The sequence below is a fragment of the Gouania willdenowi genome, chromosome 2, assembly GCF_900634775.1.
Source record: "Gouania willdenowi chromosome 2, fGouWil2.1, whole genome shotgun sequence".
Lineage (NCBI taxonomy): Eukaryota > Metazoa > Chordata > Actinopteri > Blenniiformes > Gobiesocidae > Gouania > Gouania willdenowi.
In genome coordinates this window covers 6,985,979-7,009,437 of record NC_041045.1, presented here as the reverse complement: position 1 = coordinate 7,009,437, position 23,459 = coordinate 6,985,979, and the positions used below count along the sequence as shown (strand labels likewise).

General features: G+C 42.0%; 1 protein-coding gene across 20 annotated transcripts in view; it reads left to right on the top strand.

Moving 5' to 3' along the window:
* Window positions 1-23,082, top strand: part of LOC114473721 (mitogen-activated protein kinase kinase kinase kinase 4-like) — a 31,500-nt gene extending 8,418 nt beyond the window's left edge. The window contains exons 3-33 of one of the 20 annotated variants that reach the window (XM_028463524.1): window positions 3,043-3,099; window positions 5,614-5,739; window positions 5,828-5,938; window positions 6,021-6,111; window positions 7,825-7,955; window positions 8,048-8,102; window positions 8,179-8,257; window positions 9,152-9,327; window positions 9,411-9,483; window positions 10,352-10,562; window positions 10,648-10,809; window positions 11,325-11,411; window positions 11,705-12,049; window positions 13,428-13,580; window positions 14,637-14,903; window positions 15,141-15,232; window positions 15,455-15,594; window positions 15,685-15,779; window positions 15,909-15,917; window positions 17,337-17,515; window positions 17,601-17,730; window positions 18,826-19,128; window positions 19,554-19,671; window positions 19,756-19,926; window positions 19,998-20,141; window positions 21,055-21,189; window positions 21,276-21,376; window positions 21,455-21,604; window positions 21,681-21,840; window positions 21,918-22,057; window positions 22,627-23,082. In XM_028463524.1, coding sequence (XP_028319325.1) covers window positions 3,043-3,099; window positions 5,614-5,739; window positions 5,828-5,938; window positions 6,021-6,111; window positions 7,825-7,955; window positions 8,048-8,102; window positions 8,179-8,257; window positions 9,152-9,327; window positions 9,411-9,483; window positions 10,352-10,562; window positions 10,648-10,809; window positions 11,325-11,411; window positions 11,705-12,049; window positions 13,428-13,580; window positions 14,637-14,903; window positions 15,141-15,232; window positions 15,455-15,594; window positions 15,685-15,779; window positions 15,909-15,917; window positions 17,337-17,515; window positions 17,601-17,730; window positions 18,826-19,128; window positions 19,554-19,671; window positions 19,756-19,926; window positions 19,998-20,141; window positions 21,055-21,189; window positions 21,276-21,376; window positions 21,455-21,604; window positions 21,681-21,840; window positions 21,918-22,057; window positions 22,627-22,710 — 4,275 coding nt within the window. In that variant the 3' untranslated portion in view covers window positions 22,711-23,082. Of the gene's footprint in view, window positions 1-3,042; window positions 3,100-5,613; window positions 5,740-5,827; window positions 5,939-6,020; window positions 6,112-7,824; window positions 7,956-8,047; window positions 8,103-8,178; window positions 8,258-9,151; window positions 9,328-9,410; window positions 9,484-10,351; window positions 10,563-10,647; window positions 10,810-11,324; window positions 11,412-11,635; window positions 12,050-13,427; window positions 13,581-14,636; window positions 14,904-15,140; window positions 15,233-15,454; window positions 15,595-15,684; window positions 15,780-15,908; window positions 15,918-17,336; window positions 17,516-17,600; window positions 17,731-18,825; window positions 19,129-19,553; window positions 19,672-19,755; window positions 19,927-19,997; window positions 20,142-21,054; window positions 21,190-21,275; window positions 21,377-21,454; window positions 21,605-21,680; window positions 21,841-21,917; window positions 22,058-22,626 lie in introns of all 20 variants that reach the window. The other 19 variants (XM_028463512.1, XM_028463500.1, XM_028463493.1 and 16 more) reach the window with 19 other exon arrangements.
* Window positions 23,083-23,459: the final 377 nt, after the last annotated feature.

Genomic DNA, 23,459 nt, shown 5'->3' with positions numbered 1-23,459 from the left:
TACTAATTGACTTTGTAGTGTATATTAGGGATTGTGCCATTTTTTTGTCTTTCCAACAGCAATAATCGAACATTATCGAAGAGTGTATTTTCTGTTTTAGGGTTTTTTGCTGCCTTTGAGGAAAGAAAGTGATTCGTTGGTTTAGTGCTGAGCTGGCAAACGGCCAGCAGCACATCTGGCCTTAGTTAAGAGGAGCAGGGATGGAGGAGTGGAGATGAAGGCCTAAGGGGGGGCTGAGTGATAGCTTAGTGCCTCAGATAACCCCTCTGCAGCCACGCCTAGCTCGCCTACGAACAAACAACCTGAGGCTCCAAAACGTGTCTCACTGCGAGTCACGAGTAAAACATTCATATTACACCAAGCTTTGTGGTCTTCATTAACTAAACACACAATAGCTGGTAGGGTTAGTAACCGTTTGATTAATGTAGAAACAGTTTGTTGCCTACGGTTGTTTCACCATGACTGAGGTGAGCTCATGCTGTACTGTCCTAGCATGTTGCTATGCTAATGTAGATCTCGCCATATGAAACCATTCCAGTGGTTTCCTTTGTAAATGCTAACTAAAACATTAAGTTAACTTCTTTTTCAGTGGTTTGCATGAATTTCCATGACGTCAGCCGTCCCACTGTTGGCCATTTGCCACACCACAGTCCCATATTGAACATTTAGGATCACACAAAAACGGAGAATATGGGATATAAATAAAGGATTTGATTTGATTGATTGATTGATTGATTGATTGGAGGTTTTGGAGGAAAAGAGAATAAACATATTGCAGGAATTACAGTAAACAAATGTGAACGTAAGCAGGAGAAAGACAATATGAAAGGATGTGAGGAAATAAAAAGAACAGCAGATTAAGTCAAGAAAAGATGGTGGACAGCAACAGGAGGGGGTGGAGAAATGTTTTTTGTTATTTTTGAGTCATTCAGTCCAGAAATGCCAATTTGGCAGAAAAATTTGCTTATCTCCATCTATTTTGGTTCTGCCTACGTCGCCTCCTCCAACAATAACTGCACTGTGAGTAAAGCTGTGCCGATGAAGACCTGTCCTTCAAACTGGTGAAATTAGGACCTCTGATTTACCCTGATTGCGGAAAATGGACGCAAAATATGGAATTCACTTCCATTATTTTTATTACTATTATTATTATTATTATTATTATTTCAAACAAAACCAAGCGGGAATTGCTTTATGATGTTGAATAGGAATAGGAAACTATTCCTATTCAACAGATGCAATTTGTTTTTCGTAAACAGGTATTTGCGCAAAATCTGATCTAATATGACCTAATATTCACCTCCTGAAATGGAAATAGCTATATAACACAGACTAAATGCTTATTGACATGTTTTGGGAGAATATCACACATTTCCACCATATTTTCTGTCAAAAAACGGGTGGTCTAATGAGTAAACCACTCGTATATTGACACAAAAATGGGTACAATCTGAAAAGAAATGATGGAAAATCGGAAGTGATACTAAACAAATGAACCGTCATTAGCTCCAGATTTGGTTTGTCGACAGACACTGAATACCGTGACCTTTTCTCAAAAAGAGTTGTAAAGACGTAGGCGCAACTTTGGCCTCTCCCTTGTGATCAAAGTGGAGAGGATTAAAGTCATTGTAAAGTGTCCCCTTCATCCCTTTTCTGTCCAGTGAAAAGAAGGGGCCCCTAATCCCGCCTGCCTTTTTATTCTCATAAACCATACAGTCTCAAGCGACTGGAATGCAGAGGCCGAGGATGCACATGGCCACTTGATGCGCCACAAATAGCCATTTCGGCACTTTTTCAGACACGAGGTTTGTGTCAGCTCCTGTGGTGACACACCATCATGAGAAGGGGAATATCATGTGAATCGTCCAGTGCTTTATCTCCTTTCTAGTGGTGGGAGGGGGAGGGGGTGGGGGTGGATCCAGGCCTCTATTTTCGTCCTTTGTTTATGTACGGAGTGGCAGAAGGGTGTGAGAGGAGAGGAGACGGGGAATGCAGGAACCTTATAGCTCAGCTGTGGTATGCAGCTCCCTATAGGAACATGTCCAAGTTTTTTGATGGGAAGCAGAAGTCGATGCGACTTTTTTTTTTTTTTTTTTTACATAAACAATAACATTTTTTAAATGTTAAATTTACGGATGCCAGGAGGGTTATAGATTACGTAACGAGAGCTTTAACTCGTTGGTTCGCTACACTTTTGACCCTCAGTGGGTTTTATGGGTAAAATAAAATCTCGTGGAAATGTGTGATATGATCCCAAACAACTTGTCACCAGGTAAAATGACCACCAGTTCAGCTAATACACCAACAGCCAAACCTGTCTTTGCACCAGAGCCTTTTTTAGGTTTGAATGCAGTCATAATAATCACAAAAAAACACATTAGGATCACACGTCAGACGAAGCTCTGCATTCATTTTCAGTCACAGGAGAACATGATCACTACTCCAACCAAGATTCTGAACGAGATCATCACCTCGTCCGTTTGTTGGACATTCAGGCACGCATTTTTTTCTGTGAAAAATAGCGTGCGAATGCGTCATATTGTCCCAAAACATGCCACGGAGGTATTTCCGTGTCCTATTGATTACATGTAAATTGCGGTCGTGTCAAAAGGAATAAAAAAATCTGTGGTAACTGTCACTAGCTGCTTTTCCATTACCCTTGGAAATGCGCAAAATCTAAATAGCGCAATAAAAACTGGTAATGGAAACAACTGAATTTTGGAAAAAAAAAATTGTGAAAACAGTTTTTACGTTTTCATGAGGTGTTTTTAGACGTTTTGATGTTGAAATGTATCACAAAAGTGCCACGGAAACACTTTTTCCGTAATTACACGTCACAGGACGTCATGTACTTGGTCAAATGACCACTTCTCAGATTTTACGGGAATTACGAGGCTCCAAAACAACCTTCACTATTGTACTTTGTCGAAACTTTAGAAATATCGGGTTTTGTTCTAAAAACTGTAATGGAAACACAGCTACTGTAACGATAAAAGTGCAGTTTGGAGTTAAACTCACACTTTTTTTCTGCTTTTCTTCCAGGGACGACATGTCAAGACCGGACAGCTGGCTGCCATCAAGGTCATGGATGTCACAGAGGTCAGGAGCACATTCCTTTAGTGCTTTTTTAGTGTGACATTTTATTATAAAGGCCAATGTGATTTGTGTGACAATAGAATGTATCCCAATACTAAACAATACAATATATATTGCAAACAGCTAAATGCTGAGCAACAGCTGTCAGAAAGTCCATCAAACACAATCTTGGCTCTGATTGGTTCTTTTTGCTCGGTCGCGGTGCATTCTGGCAATCTGCCAAAGGCTGCAGGAGCAGCAGGGGGCGGGGCTCAATGAGTGTTTTTTTCACACAAACTCGTAGTTTGACGTAAAGCTGTTCTTACATAGTGACAGCTTTAGCAAATATGACAAAAAGTCACTTTTATATGAGTTGCGGACTGCACCTTTAATATCAAAAACAAGCGGTATGTTTTTCAAAGTGTCAAACTGCTTTTTTTTTAAAAAAAAAGTTTAACTTTTGCCTCTACAAAAGACCTGGAGTCTGTGAAGTTCTTTAAAAAAGTAACCACATACATCTATAAAAATGCCCAATATGTTTTATTATCAACTTCCAAGCTAAGATGCATTGAGGAGTGAGGTAGTTTAACAAGGTCTGATGTGGGTCACTGACACCTAGTGACCCATATGCATAAGTTAGTGTAATGAAATAGGTTTTTTTTTTCAATAAAAAAGGTAAAAAAAACCTATTTTGACATTTTTGGAACTATACAAAGATTGCATGGTAAGATCTCATAATATATCTATTTTTCTTACATCGTTAGTGAGTTGAGCAACTAAAGTCTGGTGTCACAAGCATCTTTTTCCAGGTCGTACATTGGCGCTGTGACTCGTCTGTTTTCATCGTTGCAATGAGTCAGAGCTCCGTGCTTCTGGCCTGGTTTTGGTATTGCTTAATATATGTGTGAGGTGTGCCGTCTGACATGTTGTAACTCAATAACAACAGCGCCGCTAATAAATGGAGATCACTTGTTCAGGGAAGCAGGTGCTCTCGCTGGAAGTTCAACCTGTTCCTCCGTGTCCTGAGGCTGCTCGTCTGCTGGAGCAGCTGCAGCTTGGCTCACACACAGCCTGAGCGTCATCATCATCATCATGTACCGACACCTCCATTCAAGCCCTCAAAATGCAGTTACACCTGTACTAGAGGCTGTTCACGCTGTAAATCCTGGGTGTGATACAGTTACTCACTGTCACAGATGGATTAGGATTAGAGTTTTTCTCACGCACAAATGACCAACACTCGAAATCATTGCAGCTGTTTCTAAATCCAAGATTGGCAACTTTAATTACAGTGGTGTCGAAACAAATGTGGTGTTTATGAAATAGTTTTTGTGTATTTTCCTGGGATTTTCTTTGTTTTGTGTCTTTTTTGTGTGTTTTTGTTGTCATGTTTTTGTGGCCATTTGTGCATATTTGTGTTGTTTTTGACATAATTTTGTGTATTTTTTTTGTCATTTTGAATTGTTTGTGTATATTTGTGTTGTTTTGTGTGTTTTTGACATAATTTGGTGTATTTTTGTTGTCATTTTTCATTTTTTGTGTATATTTGTTGTTGTTTTGTGTGTTTTTGAGTCATTGTGTTGTTTTATGTTTGTTTTATGTTTGACCATTTTGTCTATCTTTCTGTCATTTTAGTTGTTTTTGGTGTCATTTTGCATTTTTGTAGTCATTTCTGTGTATATTTTTTTTAACTTTGACTTTTTTGAGTCATTTTTGTGCAAATTTGTTTTATTTTGTTGATATTTGCAGTCATTTTTGAGTATATATGTTGTTGTTTTGTGTATTGTTGGAGCAATTGTGTTTGTTGTTAGTGTTGTGTTTATGTTGTGTTTTGAATTTTTTTTGTCATTTTGTGGATTTTCCTTTGTCATTTTTTTAGTAAATTTGTGATTTTGATGTATATTGTTGTTTTGAAAATGGAAACCGTCCTTCAACTTCATTTATTGGAACAGAAAAATGAATTCCAATGGTTGTTAAACATGTGATTATATGAAAGTTTGATACAAGAGTGTTAACCTCATACTGCATTTTTTGGTTTGTGTTTCTCTGAGCATAATGCTGGAGTTTACTAAACAAGCCCAGATTTAAAACACCCTGATGCTCATTGCCAAGTTTTATCTCTTATCCTCCGTGTTGTCATTTGGCTAAAATCCTCCCCTTAGCTGACAATCATCCACCATATGATTGCCCGCCTTCCTTTCTTGTCGCGCGAGGCTCCCACAGTCGGGAGTGTGATAATCCAACAGCTGTGCAGTGCAGAGGAGGGGGTGAAAGAAAGAGACCGGCTAATGTCAACTCTACGACCTCCCGCGTAAACAACCAGCTGCAGTTTTCTGATTCGGGATGTTGTAAACACACAAAATATCTGCTTTCTACAAAGATCGGACAACTGTGTTCCTGTTTTCAAGCTGGAACAAACAAGAGAAATGTCATGAGAATACATACTCGTACTTGGTACTTGTCATTTATGGTGATGTGTGTTGAAGGCCTGATCCCTCATGGATGTGGAATTCATGTGAAGACGATGTATCTGTGCAGGATGAAGAGGAGGAAATCAAACTGGAGATCAACATGCTGAAGAAGTACTCCCACCACAGGAACATAGCCACCTACTACGGGGCTTTCATCAAGAAGAGCCCCCCAGGCCACGACGACCAGCTCTGGGTAACGCCCCCTAGTAGTGACCCCTTTGCCATTGTCTTTTTAAGATGCAGCAGTCGGATAACGGAGACGTTTGTGTTTCCTCCTACAGCTGGTGATGGAGTTCTGTGGCGCGGGTTCCATCACAGACCTAGTGAAGAACACGAAGGGGAACCAGTTGAAGGAGGACTGGATCGCATACATCTCCAGAGAGATCCTCAGAGTGAGTGTTTACATGTTCTCCTTTTTTTTTTCTCTTTGCCTTTGCTTCGTTCTTACAGTTTGAATCTGCTTCACATCTTCAGGGTCTGGCCCACCTCCACGCGCACCACGTCATCCACCGTGACATCAAAGGACAGAACGTCCTGCTGACCGAGAACGCTGAAGTCAAACTGGGTGAGGAAAACTGGTACACGTAGATATATCAGCCTTATTCCAGGAGCTGCTACTGTAGCCATAGCTTAAGATTTGGTTTTTTGATTTTCTCTCATCATGTGTGTATTTGTAATTGTATTGTGTATTCTGTGTTTGTTTAGTGTACCTTTGTTGTCATTTTGCATATTTTTGTTGTCATTGTGCATATTTTGTGCATATTTGTTGTAATCCTGTCATTTTTGTGTATTTTTTGTTGTTGTTTTGTCTGTTTTTGAGTCATTTCGTGTATTTTAGTTTTTTGATTCTATTTTTTCATTTTACTTCAGTTATGTGTGCTTTTGTTACACGTGTTTTTTGAAATAATTTTGTGTATTTTCTTGTTATTTTGTTTGTTTTTCTTCTTGTTTGTGCTATGACTCATTTTGTTTTTGTTCTCACTTCGCTTCTTTGGAGTCATTTTTGTGTATATTTGTTGTTTTGTCAATCTGTCATTTTATGTCTTTTTCTCATTTTGTGTTTTTTGTTGTTGTCTGGTTTGTTTTTGAGTCATTGTGTTGTGTTTATTGTGTTTTTGGAGCCAGTTTGTGTATTTTTGTTATCGTCTATTATAATTTTGAATGTACATCCCTAGGACTTGAGCACCTCTGTGCTATAGTTATAAATATTAGTAAGTAGTACCCACAGGAATAATGGGAATGTACTGCCAGGATTATGTAGCTGAAGTTGTCCAGTGGGTGATGAACAAAGTCTAAATTTGAGTCCAGTCTCTTTCTGGAAACCTTGAATCCACGTCTTCCTGTCAAGGATGTGAAAAGTGAACATTAATTAGAGTTCTGCAAGTCTGTCTTGTGTTAGAGCGTGAGTCACTGTAGGAACCATTAACCACATACCGCTGCATTAGTAAGCAGAGATGAATGGCATGTCTAGACCTTTATCTCTTGATATATACACAATGACCACATGTCCATAGCTTTGCTCGCTGCTCTCTCCATCAGTGGCCCCGAGCCTTTTGTTTGCCACAGACCAGTATCATACTGGAAAATTTCGACTTGAGTCAGGCTGTTAACACACACACACACACACACACACACACACACACACACACACACACACACACACACACACACACACACACACAGCCCTTTCAGTTTGCTCTACAGCCACTAGATGGGAGTGTGGTACTTTAATACTGAGCAGCGTTTTTAATGTAAATATGTTTTCAAACAGAAGCCATTACACCAGGAGTTCTCAACCTTGGGGTCATCTGATGCCTTCAAAAAACTAAGATCATTTTTTTGAACAATTTGAGCCCATTTTTGCCTATTTTAACAATTGTTCTGCACCTACATCCAATTTGCCATATTTTAACCTATTTTCATCAATTTTTCTTGCCATTTCTGCCCCTTCTGCATATTATTTCCATCTTTCAAGATATTTTCTGCACTTATAAACCCTTTCCACCACTTTTGCCACCTACTCTCTAATTTGCAACTTTTAACCAATTTCTGTGGTTTCTAAAAGCCAATTTCACCACCTTTCCCCTCGTTTTTGGTCACTTTTAACCCATTTTATTTTTGATTTAAACAAGGATTTACATCTTTAAGATGACTATATCCTAGGGATATCAATGGATATTATTCAGATTTATTTTGGGGGTCGCAAGCTGAAAAGGTTGAGAACTACTGCATGACACCCTTTCAAAATAAAACAACTCCCCATGTGCTTCTTCCTCAGTTGATTTTGGTGTGAGTGCTCAGCTGGACCGGACAGTAGGGAGAAGGAACACCTTCATCGGGACGCCCTATTGGATGGCGCCTGAGGTCATCGCCTGTGACGAGAACCCGGACGCCACATACGACTACAGGGTAACGAGTTTTCGCTGCTTGTTCAGAGCTGGACTTTGATTTCTTCACATGATTCTTTGCTGTACTCACGGAGTGACTTTCCTCTCTCGCAGAGTGATCTGTGGTCATGTGGCATCACAGCGATCGAAATGGCTGAAGGAGCGCCGCGTAAGTTACATCGTTTTTTTTTTAAATTGTCTTTCGGTGCTGAATGTTCCTGTGAACGTGTTACTTGTATTTTCAGCTCTCTGTGACATGCACCCAATGCGAGCACTCTTCCTTATTCCAAGAAATCCTCCTCCCAGGTTAAAGTCTAAGAAGTGGTGAGTTGCCGTGTTTCTTTCTATATTAAAGCTCTATATTAATTTTTTTTCCTACATTGTCTGCACAGAGAAAAAAAAACAACAACTCTATATTCATCTTGCAACGATAAGGCTGTTGGGAAATTTCAGGGTTGGGGACAATTATATTTTTCAATTCCTTTTACTTCTTCAATTATCCATGTTTAATTACAACTTAATTACGATTATAGTGACTGGCATTTTTTACAATTAAAATTATATTTTTTTCCCCTAAAAATCAATTACAATTATGTTCTCAATTACAAAAGTTAAAATTCAGTTACTCAGAATTACTGAGCCTTAATAAAATAACCTCGTAGAACTTAACGTTTCTTTTGTGCTAGCTTTTTGTTAGCATCTCTAATGATAACGGGTTGGTTTTGACCCATTTCTTAAATCAGCTGTAAAATACACTAATAAATATTATCGATCATTTAATGATTTTTTAGGATTCCTAATCAATTAAAATATTGGTATATTTTTCTGTTGTGATGGAAAAAAAAAACCCATTATTATTATTATAATTGACCCCAATCCTGAATTATACCCCTCGATTGAAATGTTTTTTTAAATGGTAAAAAGAGAACTGACAGGTTGTGATCTGAAACATATTTTAATAATTATTAATTACATATGTGTAAGCCATAGAACTGTAACATAGTTCCACATTTTGCGTTTAATTAAACTATAATTGACTAATTTTTTATTATTTCCATGCTCAATTAAAATTAAATTACAATTTCAACAGATTTTTCTCGATTACAATTACAGTTATAATTATGTCATAATTGCAATTAATTATCAATCATGCAATTACAATTAAAATTCATCCCAGCCCTGCTCATAGCGGCGTCTGCTTTTCTTTTGACCCCACAGGTCCAAGAAGTTTTTCAGTTTCATCGAGGGCTGCCTGGTGAAGAACTACACCCAGCGGCCTCCGACCGAGCAGCTCCTGAAGCATCCCTTCATCCGGGACCAGCCCAACGAGCGGCAAGTCCGGATCCAGCTCAAGGACCACATCGACAGGACCAAGAAGAAGAGAGGCGAGAAGGGTGCGTCTGATGGAAGCCGCCTGACGTTCCCCTGTTGCCTGTTCAGACACTTTTCATTGACTTGTTGGTTCCCCCGTGGACAGATGAGACGGAGTACGAGTACAGCGGCAGTGAGGAGGAGGAGGAGGATCCACCTGAGCAGGAAGGAGAACCAAGGTATGAGCAGGAGTCTGTGCAAGATCCCGAAGAGTAAAACTTAGCCCCGGTTCCAGGGTTTGGGGTCAGTTATAATTGTAACTGCGCAATTGATGATTAATTTCAATTATGACACAATTATAATTGAATTGGAATTGAGTTCAGATAATTGACTTTGTAATTGTAATTGGCATAACATTTCTATTAAAACTGTCAATTATAGTTTAATTAAATGCAAACATGGGGAACCATGTTCCAGTTCTATGGCTTACAGCAAGTTTGTCAAACTCAAGGCCCGGGGGCCGAATCCGGCCCTTTAGACGGTGCAATTCGGCCCTTGCAAGAAAGCAAAAAAAAGACAGAACAAAAACATGAATTATCGTGTAATTCACTTGTAGATATCTCAGCTCTTCTAAATACACCAATTCAATGAAACTCCACAATATTTGAACAATGGCAATTTTCCCATGCATGACTTCAGTTATTGTAAATCTCAAATTGTTCAAAGAACTTAATTTTCCTCAAATTATTTTACATGGTTAAATTAAAATCAAATTAAATAAAAATTCATCAAGGGAAATTCCTGCAGAGACTGATATTTGTTACTCATTGCCTGGATTGTTTTTTTTTTTTTTTTTAAATTATTATTCTTTTTCAAATTAAAACTCCACGCATAATCTCAAACAACTGTATTCTATACTTTTACTTTCTTTAACGTAAATATAATTAAAATAAAAAACAGCATAAAAATGTCTGCATCTTGTATTTCAGTTTCAGGGGAAAATTAATAGTTGCAATTTTAAATAAGTAGAAAAAATGCTGGTCACCGTAACCATACTTGAAGATGGATAATTGAAGACGTAGTTGTAATTGTAAAATGTATTTCCAGCTCCATCGTCAACGTGCCCGGAGAGTCGACTTTACGCCGCGACTTCATCCGCCTGCAGCAGGAGAACAAGGAGCGATCGGAGGCTCTGCGCCACCAGCAGCTCCTGCAGGAGCAGCAGCTGCGAGAGCAGGAGGAGTACAAGCGGCAACTGCTGGCCGAGAGGCAGAAGCGCATCGAGCAGCAGAAGGAGCAGAGGCGACGGCTGGAGGAGGTCAGTGCAGGACTCCTCCTTCACAGCTGAACGCACAATCGACAATCGGGCTTTCTTTGTTGACGTCTCGTCGTTGCGTCCACAGCAACAGCGTCGCGAGCGTGAGATGCGGAGGCAGCAGGAGCGCGAGCAGCGCCGCCGAGAGCAAGAGGAGAAGAGGAGGGTCGAAGAGATGGATCGGCGACGCAAAGAGGAAGAGGAGCGCAGACGGGCCGAGGATGAGAAGAGGAGGAATGATCGCGAGCAGGTGCGTGTGTATTTCTTTTCCTGAAAGTGACGATTGTTTGTCCAGCTGTGGGCGTGTCACTAATCCAGGGCTTCTCAGAGTGTGTGGCGTGCCCACTAGTTAACACTAAACATACAAAGAAAGAAAAAAAAATTTAAAAGCGCACTAAATTATTAGATATGCAACCAGAAACAAAATGTAATGTGGAGCTAAAGTGCAAAAATAATGATTTACGTCAACATGCTGACTTAAAACATTTTGTTGTTTTTTTCTTAAGCTTTTTGTCACTGATTGCTAACAATGTTTTATTACTTCCTGTATTTTTGACTACTGCACTTTTACATTTGTTTTTTATGCAGGTTTGATTTAGTTTTTGATTTCTTATGAAATATGATGTTAATTGTCCCGTTAGTTCATTTCATTCTTGATTCATTCAGGATTATTTGGGGGGCAATGGGCGCAGGTGGGGCCTGAAAATTCAGAGGAATACCTAAAAAAGTTTGAGAACCACTCATTAATTTCACAATCTGACGCAGGAATACATCCGACGTCAGCTGGAGGAGGAGCAGAGGCACCTGGAGATGCTGCAGGAGCAGCTGCTGCGAGAGCAGGCTATGTTGCTGGTCAGTCACACACACACACACACACACATGCTTGCATGCATGCAGCAAATCACCCAGATAGCAAGACATGCTCACACACACCTTACATCACAACAGTGTGGGATTTTCCTCCACCGTGAATCACTTTTCAGGGACAACATTTAAAGACAGACGATGCCCATTCTGTGACTGCCTGTTTCCACTGTAACAGACTAAAGCACCAAACAGGTTTCTTGTCAGAATAGGTTGAACAGGCCCCTTCAGGCGGCCCGCTCTCCCGTCTCTTCTCACCCCCCGACACTCTGCTGCGACAGGAGTTCAAGTGGCGGGAGCTGGAGGAGCAGCGCAAAGCCGAGCGTCTCCACAAGCGCCTACAGCAGGAGCAGAGCTACCTGCTGTCGCTGCAGCACGGCGACAAGACCAAAGCCCCCCCAGACAGTAACAAACCTGCCCACACTTCCACCCTGCCCCCCGACTGCAGAGCACCCGCTGCAACCCCGCGAGCTCAGGTCCTCGAGTTCCCCCCTCAGGCGGACCCTCAGGAGAAGCTGCAGGCAGTAGACTCTGAGGAGGCCGCTCCCAGCCTGGTGTTAGACCCCCCCGGCCCTGATCTGGAGCCAGAGAGTTCTCCTGCTGCTACTCCTCAGCCTGTCAGAGAGGTGATCCTCCTCCTCCTCGGCTCCTCTCCGCGCTCTTTCAGTGAAGGCAGTGAAGAAGTGCATCGATCTCTCGCTGCTTTGATTCTTCTGTGACTAATTGTCTTTGGAATGAAACGATCGGGCTGCGCTGCAGGCGAAGACCAGGAGAAAACACCTGCTCCTTCACATCCTGATCTAAACTCTTCTTATGGCATTGCTCTCACCTGCACAGGACACATTCCTCTAGAGCAGTGGTTCTCAACCCTTTCAGCCCGCGACCCCTAATATAAAGGTGGCAGAGACCGGGGACCCCAGCTCTAGCTGAAGGTGGTTGAACACAGACATGAACATTGAAGAACAGTCAAGTGGAGACAGGGTCATCTGTAAAAAGGAATAAAGGGGAGAGATGTTTGGGGTCCATCCATAAAGTCATCAAAATGATGGTCAATTGTTCTATGAATCTGTGATAATCACATTTATTTATTTATCTGAATAATATCCGTTATCCAGGAAGTTTATTATTATTTGTGCCATAGTATATAGTCATCTTAAAGATGTAAATCCTTGTTTTAATCAGAAAAAAGTGGGTTAAAAGTGACCAAAAAGGTGGTGACATGGGATTTAAAAAACCACCATTTGTTAAAAGGTAAAGAGGGTTCAAAGTGTCCATATTGGACAATTAGTGTAAGCTGACAAATAATGGGTATGATGAATTGTGAATGTGGTTAAATTGGCAAAAAAAATAAGCATGAAACATGGTGAAAAGTGGTTAAAAGTGACAATAAAGGGTCAAAATGTGCGACATTAGGTGGGAAAAGTGGTGGAAAGGGTTTAGAAGTGCCGAAAATGTTTGGAAGTGGTAAAAATGTGCAGAAAAGGCATTGAAATTTGATGAAGTTGCAGAAATTAAAGTAATGCAGCAAAAATGCATTAAAAGGAGCAAAAACATGGCAAGAAAAAGTGATGATAATAGGTTAAAATATGGCGAATTTGGTAATAAAATGGTAATATTCTTAGTTTCTTCTCCCAGTGTCTCGTGACCCCAAGGTTGAGAACCCCTGCTCTAGAAAGCCGTTTTTTCCTGAGAGCATCTGACGTGGGCCTGTGCATGTGGATGCCTGAGGCCTGCACTAACACGAAGGGCAAACATCATCTTTCCCTCTGTTCAGACCTGTGTGTGTGTGCAGCTGTCTCAGCTTAAAGCCTTAAAGCATGTGACTGTCAACTTTTGCCTTCATAGGAACAAAACGGGGGCCGCCTGAAAATACAAGATGATGGAAACTGCATTTCAGTTTTATAAACTTTCAACGTGTTTGTTTTCATCATCTTGGTTTTCGTCCCAATTTCAGAAACGATTTCCTAAACCTCAACCTGTCATTTTTACATCCCCTCATCCCAGGCGGACGAGCGTTACCGTAAGAACATTCAGGGTTCCCCTCAGAGCGCCCCTCCTCCCAAGCAGCCCCCCCTGCCTCCCCGCTCCTCTGAACCTTTCTCCAATGGCGGCTCCTCCTCTGAGGGCTCTGCCATGCAGCGGCCCATGGAGCCTCAGGTAACTCCTCCTCCTTCCTCTTTCCACCTTTTCCTTGTGTCAAACCCACTTCAGCAGCAAGTCAAATAATAACAAACCCCACTAAATAATGGGTCATGCCTCTGATACAAATGATATTTTAACAAAAATATCGAAACACTGTGTTTATAAGAAAAAAAATCTTATAAAGAACTAAAAACAAATGTTCTTGAAATTAAAAATCTTTCTTTCATATTAAAAGTTGTAATTTTTGACTCCTACTAGTTTTCTGTTGGCTTGTTAGCAAAGTTATAGCTCCTTCACAGCTATATCTTGAAATAAAAATAATCATAGAATTAATACATGAAACAAATAAATGTAAAAAAATCAATAAATTATTCAAGTTACAAAACACTTTTTAATTAGCTAACAAAATAAATAAAGAATAGCTCACCTTCACAGCTGTTTCTAGAAATAAAATGAGAAAAAAAATGAACGAAAGAAAAAAATGTTTAAAAAATAAAAATGAATACATAAATATACGTTAAAAACATTTAAATTATTATTATTTTAATTAGATAAAAAAAAAAAATCTCATTCTCACTGCTGTATCTGCAAATACATTTAGAATATAAAATAAATAATGTTAGAATAAAATGAAAATAAACACATGTAAAGAAGATAATAAAAGTAAATATGAATAGCTCGCTTTCACAGCTGTATCCAAGCAAGGCAAGCATTTTCATACAGAAGGCAACTCATAGTGAAGTTATGTAATTAAAAGCAGACAAAACAATTCTAAACTGTGATTGTGAAAATTCTAGATTTTTCTGGTCTATTTAAGATTAAACTGGGTCAAACTGGACCCTAAAGTGGCCCCCCAGGCCTTAACTAATTGGGGGCATTTTCCTGGTTTTGCATGTTGTATATCTGGCTTTTGCGAGGCTTTTATTGTGAAGCAGCCAGAGGAAGTGCGTTGTGAACACATGAGGTCACTGTTTACGTTCTTCATTTTGCATGAGTGTGTTTATTCAAGTCCTCGTGTGTCCCTCGTGTCTTACCCCCACTCCTCTTGTCTCCTCCTCCTCCTCCCCAAAGGTCCAGTGGTCCCACCTGGCCGCTCTAAAGAGCAGCAACAGCGCCGCCCCCTCTCCTCCTCCTCCTCCTCCTCCCGTGGTCGCTCGCTCACAGTCCTTCAGCGACTCCGCCGGCGTGGCCCCGAGCTTCGCCCAGCTCCACCTGCGCTCCCAGCACCACCACCCATCGCCCGCACGCACTGACCCCCAACCCCAAGCTCCCCTCCACCACGCTCCCTCCCAGCCCAGGCTTGAACACCAAACTAGTAGTGAGGAAGTTCCCCCGAAGGTAAGGACCCTCCCCCGTCCCTGCTCCGCCCCCTGAACCTCCCTTCTGCACGCTGACCCTCATTTTCATTCTGTTTGTTTCACATTTCAACGTCTGCTTATTTTGTTTAAAATCATCAACACACAGGACTTCCTCCACGCTACTGATTTTCAAGATAAAAGCATGGATTTAAAGCTGATTTTAGCATTCCTTTCCTTTTGTGTCCTTTTTTTTTCACCTTCCATGCTCCTCCATCAGGTACCCGTGAGGACAACGTCCAGGTCTCCTGTGTTGTCCCGCCGCGAGTCGCCTCTCCCGTCCCAAGCGCTCAACCAAAGGAACGCTGGCAGGTGACAATAAAAAAAAATACCCCACGCAGGAAACGCCAACAACATCACACCCACACACACACAGACACATAGAATTAAAACAAAGACAATGACACATGATACCTGGCTGGCACAGAGGACGAAGATCAATAAACTCCATGACTTTATACCTAATTATTATTAAACTGAGATGATATTCAGTCTATATTCAAACATGTGATGATGTGGACCTTCCTGTGACAGTAACGTGGAGCAGCGCCCTCTGTGGGACAGAGTGGAGAAGCTTCAGTCCCGTCCGGGCAGCGGCAACTCCTCCGCCTCCTCCAACTCCAGCTCCCAGGCCAGCCCCGGGGACCGCTTCCGGCCTCGCTGTGAGTCCCCTGGTACAGTACTCCACCCTTTTCCCTTCCCTCCGACCATCACGCCACGACCAACACCTGTGACGTTTATTAACTCTGTGCGTCTCTTCAAAGCTTCATCCAAATCCGAAGGATCTCCTCTTCAGAGGCCGGAGAACGCCGCCAAGAAACAAGAGGAGAAGAACCTGGCTCGACCCACCCGACCTGCCGTAAGTTCACTGCCGCTGAGTATTGGGCCTTAACGTGTGTCGCTCCAGGGTGAAAACTGTCTCCTTTCATTTATTCACTCCACCACCTCCTGATGGTGAAATTCCATCCTGTGGCTCCTGGTTTTTCAGGGTGACATGGTAAGCTTTTAAATGAAACTCTGCTTAAAATAAGTTGCTGCCTCCCGCACTTTCCTGCCTGCACCGCCCACAAAATGGCTTTAATTTGGAAATAAATGTAATATAGGTGATATCAACCATAGTTAAGTTCTACAAATTCTCAAGTTAGGAGAACATGTGCTCAGGTTTGGTTTACTAGTGAAGTAAAAAGTGTCACTAGTACTACTAATAAGCCTTAAATGCTATTAAGCAAATTCAGGCTTGCCATTGGCTTTTTAAAATATTACAACCAATCAGGGAGTTGGATTTATTTGTAGTCCCTCCTTCTTAATTTTCTTATAGGTTTACTAGTATTACTAGTATTATTGGTGAGATTTTGAGTGTACTAGTAGTACTAGTAAAAAAAAAAATGTTGTTCTACTCGTAAAAGTTTGTGCGTGGATAAACATTATTAGTAAAGCAAAATCCTCTAATAGTAGTCAATTTTGTGTTACTATGTAGTAGTACTAGTAAAGCTTTAGGTTTTTAGCAGTAACATATTTTAAGTCTATGAGTACTGCTCGTAGTAGTAACCCAAAATTGTTCACTCGCGCACTAGTGAGCCAAAAATCTTTATTAGTAGAACACAATTTTTTTTTTACTAGTACTACTATTATGCTCGCAATTTCACTAGTAATAATTCCAGGAAGTCAATTTTGTCATGAATGAATATATTAAGGTTTCATTTATTCAGACAACTTTTTTCAGAGAGTTTAGAGAGAGTCTTCTCATGCGATAGGGGGTGTGGCCAGCCTGACAGAATTGTCAACTTGGCCACACCCAGAAAAAACTCATAAAGACATGTCAAAGCGATCAGCTGGCACCTCTGTGGAAGACAGACAGTTTGACAGTCAAAACATGCCAGGAGATGAAAGTATCAATGAAACCTTAACACATTAATTTCAACAGGAGTACTAATAGACTGTTTTTATTCTACCAATAGGACAAGTAAAGCCAAACTATTCACTATTAGTACTAGTAAATGTTTTTGCGTCAGTAGTAAACCAATATTGAGTACTAGTAGAGCTTAACTATTGTTGATATCACTGATATTATCCATGCATTAACCCTTTGCTGCAGCTCCTTGAAGCCTTTGTTTGTTGGAAAATCTGTGGCACAGGAAGTATCCCTCCTTTTTTTATTGATGCTGATCCATAAAAATGTCTGTACGGTGTCAAATTCACTGTTTGATACCAACTCTGATGGATCTGTATCGTAAACGGTGTAAAAATGTCTTGGTTTGGCTCATTTGATGACTTAGTTTCTTTAAAGACAGGAGGGACTGCTTCACTGTGGAGCTTTGAGCTGCCCATGCTCAGTATGGACCACGATGCATGCACTGCTGTTGCGACCTCACGCAGTTCAGTTTTCAGTTTTAAAAAAATGCTGTGCTCCTTCCAGGATCTGACCGCTTTGGCCAAAGAGCTGCGCGCCGTGGACGACGTCCGGCCACCTCACAAAGTGACCGACTACTCCTCGTCCAGCGACGAGTCGGGTACCACCGACGAGGATGACGATGAGGAGGTGGAGCAGGAGGCTGGCGACGAGTCCACCTCCGGAGCGGAGGAATCCAGAGCTGGGTGAGTCGGGAGTAGATCCACCTCGCTTCATTTCCAGTCCTCTAAACGGACTGGACGCTAACGCTGCTCCGATGTGGGACGTTAGATATCCACACGGCTTTCGCAGGAGGGTGAGCAACGGAGAGACAGAGTCGGCCAAAACCATGTTGGTTGAAGACTCCGAGAGCGACCAGGCATTAACGCCCTCCAAGGACGGAACGCTGGTCATCAGACAGGTGAGGGGGAGGGGGAGTCTTTATGCCTGTAGTGTATAGTGTAACAATTCATCCATTAGATCGAATAATCATCTTATATTCCTACGATCCAACTACATCGATCTGTGCACGGCAAGTTGGCCTCCCGGGTGACATTACTTGATTATATCGATACAAGGAAATAACTAATTAGATTTAAGCACAGCAGACGATTGATGTGTTTCAAAAGCTCTTTTAATACGAAAGACGTTCTGTGACGTCACGCACCAGCAGACAACAAATGAAACGGAGAACAGGGCGAGCAAAAGAAATGGATTAATCCACCTTTAAGGTCCAGTGTGTGGAAATGCTTTGGCTTCTGCATAGACAGAAATATCCTGACTCGCTGACACTCACTGTGTCCACCGCGAGGTCGACCTTAGCTCGTTAGCGTTAGCTCTGCAGAAGCCTTCGGCTCACCATGAAGTTAAAGCGAAATGTATCGGGTATAATCACTGCTCATTTAACCTGAATGAATTCTTGGTTGCACTTCATTTTTGATATTAATATTGTATTATTTTTATGTACAAGAACAAGCAGAAGAGTCGGGTAAACCTAATAAATATTTTTATTGAAAACGTATAGAGTATTGAAAATTACAGAGGAAAAGGTTAACATCCTGTTAATTTAAACTGAAGTGTTGGTTGGACTTTATTCAAATATAATGTGAATACGTTTGCCATTAAATAGTGCATACTTGTTTGTTTATGTCCATAATAATAAATGTATCGATGATTATCCTAAAAGAAACTTCAGGAATCTATGAAATCTCACCTGCACTGTCCAGTATCCAGGTATTTATTATTTACTGAATTGTTTCGGTTCGACTCGATCTAAATGAACTAATATCGGCACCAAAACAACGGGATTTGACTCAAATTGTTGCTAAAAAGAATCTTTACACCCCTAGTTCTTCCTTCACACCAAGTCCACAGTTACTTGAATAAGTTCTGTAGCATCTTAAGCTCTTATAGGATGAAGTAAAGCAGTGACCTTTTGTTTACTGATCAAACTGGTTCCCGTGCTCCATCGTGCACCTGTGCACCCGAGCCCACTTGTGCCTGTTCTTGCTTCCAGAGCACGGCTGACATAAAGCGGTTGGTCAGTCTCTCATCATCATCATCCTCCACTTCCTCACCCGGCTCTGGTCACAATCAGGCCGTCCCAGAGAAAAACGGCTTTGTGGGCCGCATACACCTCCTGCCGGACCTCATCCAGCAGAGCCATCACCCCCCATCCTCCTCCACCACCACCATCCCATCCACCGCCGCCATCATCCCCTCGCCCTCTTCCTCCTCCTCCTCCTTTCCTTCGTCATCTAGCCTTGCCAGCCTCGCCATGTCCCCACAGATCCCCCTGGACGAGCTCATTGCCATTGAGGTACGTCCCCCCCATGTCCAACAATCAGACGAGTGGCGTCCAGTCTTTGATTGTTGGTGCGAGCTGCTCCTCCGTGTCCTTCTGGCTTCCTCTGGCTCATCTCTGACCTTCTCTGGCTTGATTTGAATCTTCTGAAGCTGCTTCTTCCTCTTCTACTTCTTCAATGCAACACTGCTAACACTGGCGCCTCCTGGTGGGCATACACTCTAACTGGGTCGCTAACCGGAATGACTGAGGGGGAAAAGGAAATGATGTGTTTGATATGTTTGAAGTTTATTCCTCATTTCAAGGCTTATTTCCTCACTTTGACACTACTAATAACTTCTGCACCTCTGCAATAACCCGGGTTCTCCTGTGAAATACTAAAGATCTAGACATGTTAGTTATTGCTTCTGGCGTTGTTAAGTGTTTGATGTCCTCTGCAGTCCCAATCAGAGAGCAACTCCATGTCCAAACACAAGTCGTCGTCTTCGTTCACTCCTTTCATCGACCCACGTCTTCTCCAGATATCTCCATCCAGTGGGAGCTCCCTGAACAACATGGGTGAGTCAACGGCTCCTTAAACACGTGGAAAACAAATAGTAAAGGTTGTCTGAGAGATCGTTTGTTGGCTTTCTTTGCCACCAGCAGCGTTCGGGCAAGACGGACGCCTGGCTGACCCGCTGAGGTCGGACCCATCTCGTAAAGGCTCTGTCGTCAACGTCAACCCGGTCAACACGCGTCCCCCTAGTGACACTCCGGAAATCCGCAAATACAAGAAGAGATTCAACTCTGAGATCCTGTGCGCGGCTCTTTGGGGTACGTTTATAGCGTCTGAGTGTGTGTTTGAGTGTGTGGTTTGATTTGGGGATGGTCTGCTGTGTTTTCAGGGGTGAATCTGCTGGTGGGGACAGAGAGTGGCCTCATGCTGCTGGACCGAAGCGGTCAGGGCAAAGTTTACCCACTGATCAACCGAAGGCGCATCCAACAGATGGACGTCCTGGAAGGACTCAACGTCCTGGTCACCATTTCAGGTACGGATTTTAGGGGTTTAGCCCTTTCCTCGTCATGTTACACTTTTCCGTTTCGTTAGCGTTTCATCAGCTTTCCCTGGTTAGATAACTTTACTGGCTATTAATTAATACTCTATTGCTGAACCTGCCTTTGTACCAGTGCGTTTTCAGATTAAAATACAGTGATAATAATATGAACTGGGCAAAAGGTGAAAATTATTAATTAAAGCAATATATGCTTATTTTTTCCCGTATGAGATATTTCCTCTTACCATTTAGTTTATTTCAAGATCTTTTTTGACTTGTTTAAAAAAAAAAAAAAAAATCTGGGTCAAATTTCCTGTTCTGTTGGCAGATAATTTAGTTTTTTTTAAAGTAAAATCAGGGATATATTACTTAAATTTAACAAATTGATCTGCACACATTTTGAAGTAATTAAAATCCTTTTACACAAAAACTAAGGCAAAAATAAGCATATATTGCTTTAATTTCGAATATTTCATCTTATTATTGACAATGATAATGAAGGCTTTATTTCTAACATGTGCGAGTGAGTAAAAAACAAACAAAGCATAATTCATGAGAATAGTAAAAACAACAATAACAACTGTCAAATCAGCAGTAATATGATTAAGATGTCACTTTTCGCAATCAACCGCTTGTTCATCAAAACAAACTAAATACACACTTTAAATATCACAGAATAATATTATCACTACTCCAATCTTAACACATGGGGCCAAATTTTAAATAGGATTATGGTCAGAAATGCACTTATTTGTCCGTTTCCCACATTTTCTAAAATAATGTAGTGGTAATAAATAGTGTAAATGTAAAATAAGGTCCCAAAACATGCATGTGCAGTATTTCTGTTGGGGCCCGATTTTAGATGAAGAGGGATAGCTCCGCGCTAACGCTAACCAACTTTGTTCAGGTAAAAAGAACAAGCTGCGGGTCTATTACCTTTCATGGCTCCGAAACAAGATTTTGCACAACGACCCAGAGGTGGAGAAGAAACAGGGCTGGGTCAACGTGGGCGACTTGGAGGGCTGCGTCCACTACAAAGTCGGTACGTTTGCTTTTCTCGCTCTCACACGCACGCACGCACACCAAACGTACAGACTTGATTAAATCTGATTTCTCCTCCTATTTTAGTGAAATACGAGAGGATTAAGTTCTTGGTGCTGGCGTTGAAGAACGCAGTGGAGGTGTACGCCTGGGCGCCTAAACCCTACCACAAGTTCATGGCCTTTAAGGTGAGCGCCGCTCCTGCTGCTTCTTCTTCTACTTAAGTGCATTCTGTAACCAAGCTATTGTCCGTTTCTGTCGTCCAGTCCTTCGGCGACCTCGTGCACAGGCCTCTGCTCGTCGACCTGACCGTCGAGGAAGGCCAGAGGTTAAAGGTCATCTACGGCTCCTGCTCAGGCTTCCACGCCGTGGACGTGGACTCTGGCGCCGTCTACGACATCTACCTTCCAACACATGTATGAACCGTGGTCGAATCGCACTTCAGTAAAAACCTTTGTTGTTCTGATGGGGTCGTGTGGGTTTATCGTGCAGATCCAGACCCACATCCAGTGCCACGCCATCATCATCCTGCCCAACACCGACGGCATCGAGCTGCTGGTGTGCTACGAGGACGAAGGCGTCTATGTCAACACCTACGGACGGATCACCAAGGACGTGGTGCTGCAGTGGGGAGAAATGCCAACTTCAGTGGGTACGTGCAGAGAAATCAGACTTTGAAGCACGTTTTAAGAGTTGTGAGCTAACGTCGTCTCCCTGCGATCATCACAGCCTACATTAGGTCAAACCAGATCATGGGCTGGGGAGAGAAGGCTATAGAGATCCGCTCGGTGGAGACGGGTCACCTGGACGGCGTCTTTATGCACAAAAGGGCTCAAAGGCTGAAGTTCCTGTGTGAGAGGAATGACAAGGTGAGAGTGCACCACACACCAGGAGAATCTCCACTAACAGTGAACGTACATCGAAAATCTGAAAATGTGCTGCGCCAAAGAAAATTCAGATTTATAAAACTGTGCGTAGCTCATCTGCACACACTTGTCTCTTTATTAATCCCAGCCCAGCTTCATTTGCCGCCCTTGACACACCCACATTCCACCATACTGTACATGGTCAATTCAAAGGAGCTCATGAATGGTTTTTGCATGAAATCGAGCTGCTGACCAATGATATTAAATGATCGTTCATGGCAGAAGTGACAAGGAAAAGGAATTTCAGAATGAGGAAGAGATGCCTTTGAATGATTAGGGCCAGAAAATAAAGAGTATTTATTTGGTGGTCACAGTAATAGTGTAAATAAATGAAAATGTTCACTCAGAGCCTTAATATGAACATTTAAATATCTATAACACAACAGGCATGGGTATGATTATGTGGATCTATAACTCTGATATGTGAGCACATATCAGCGCCATCGGTCAATGCGCACATTCTTCTGCAGAACAGCTTCTTAGTGACTGAGTCTGGTTTTTCTTCCTCCCAGGTCTTCTTCGCCTCCGTGCGCCAAGGCGGGGCCAGCCAAGTCTACTTCATGACCCTGGGCCGCTCCTCCCTCATGAGCTGGTAGACCACATTGTTCCACTTTCCACCGCGACCGACAACAAACGACGAGAAGTTTAACCCCCCCACCCCCCACCAAGCCTGAGCCAAAACCAACACGTGATCTTATCATCCAAGCCCATTGGACAGTCATTGTTAAACGACGCCAGGAGGCGGAGCTTAGCGTTGCACCTCCTGGCTCGTCCTTAATTTTCCTTTTTCTTCCCTTTCCATTGAGGAAACTGGGGGCGTGTCACTTTGTCAGAGGTCAAACTATGATGTGTCAGTTAATATTTTGCATCTTGATGATAAAACTTGTTCTCCAACAGGTCAATCAGATCACCCCCCCCCCTCCCCCTCCCCCTCCTCCCTCACACTGTCACTGTTTTCCACTCTTAAATGATAAATCCCGCCTCAATCTTCACATTTGGGCCTTTACCACTCGTAGAGTGAAGATTCCTTGAAGGACCTTCTTTCTTTCCTGATAGATTTTATAAATACAGGGTACTGCTATCAGCGTGTATATACTGACATAGACGGTGTACTGGAGCTTATGTTGGCCTGAGGCAGCCCTGTTTAACATAGCATGATCAAATTAGCGCCACAAAGGAAAAATACACTGTATATTTTCTATGTGACTTGCTTCACATGAATAAAGCGTGAGGACGAGGAACACTCCTTCAGAGGAGACGCAAAAGGATGAACCCACTGTTACTCTTTCATTGCTTTTCTTCCAAAGTGGGTTTTCCTTTAAACTGTGAATTATTAGCAAATGGC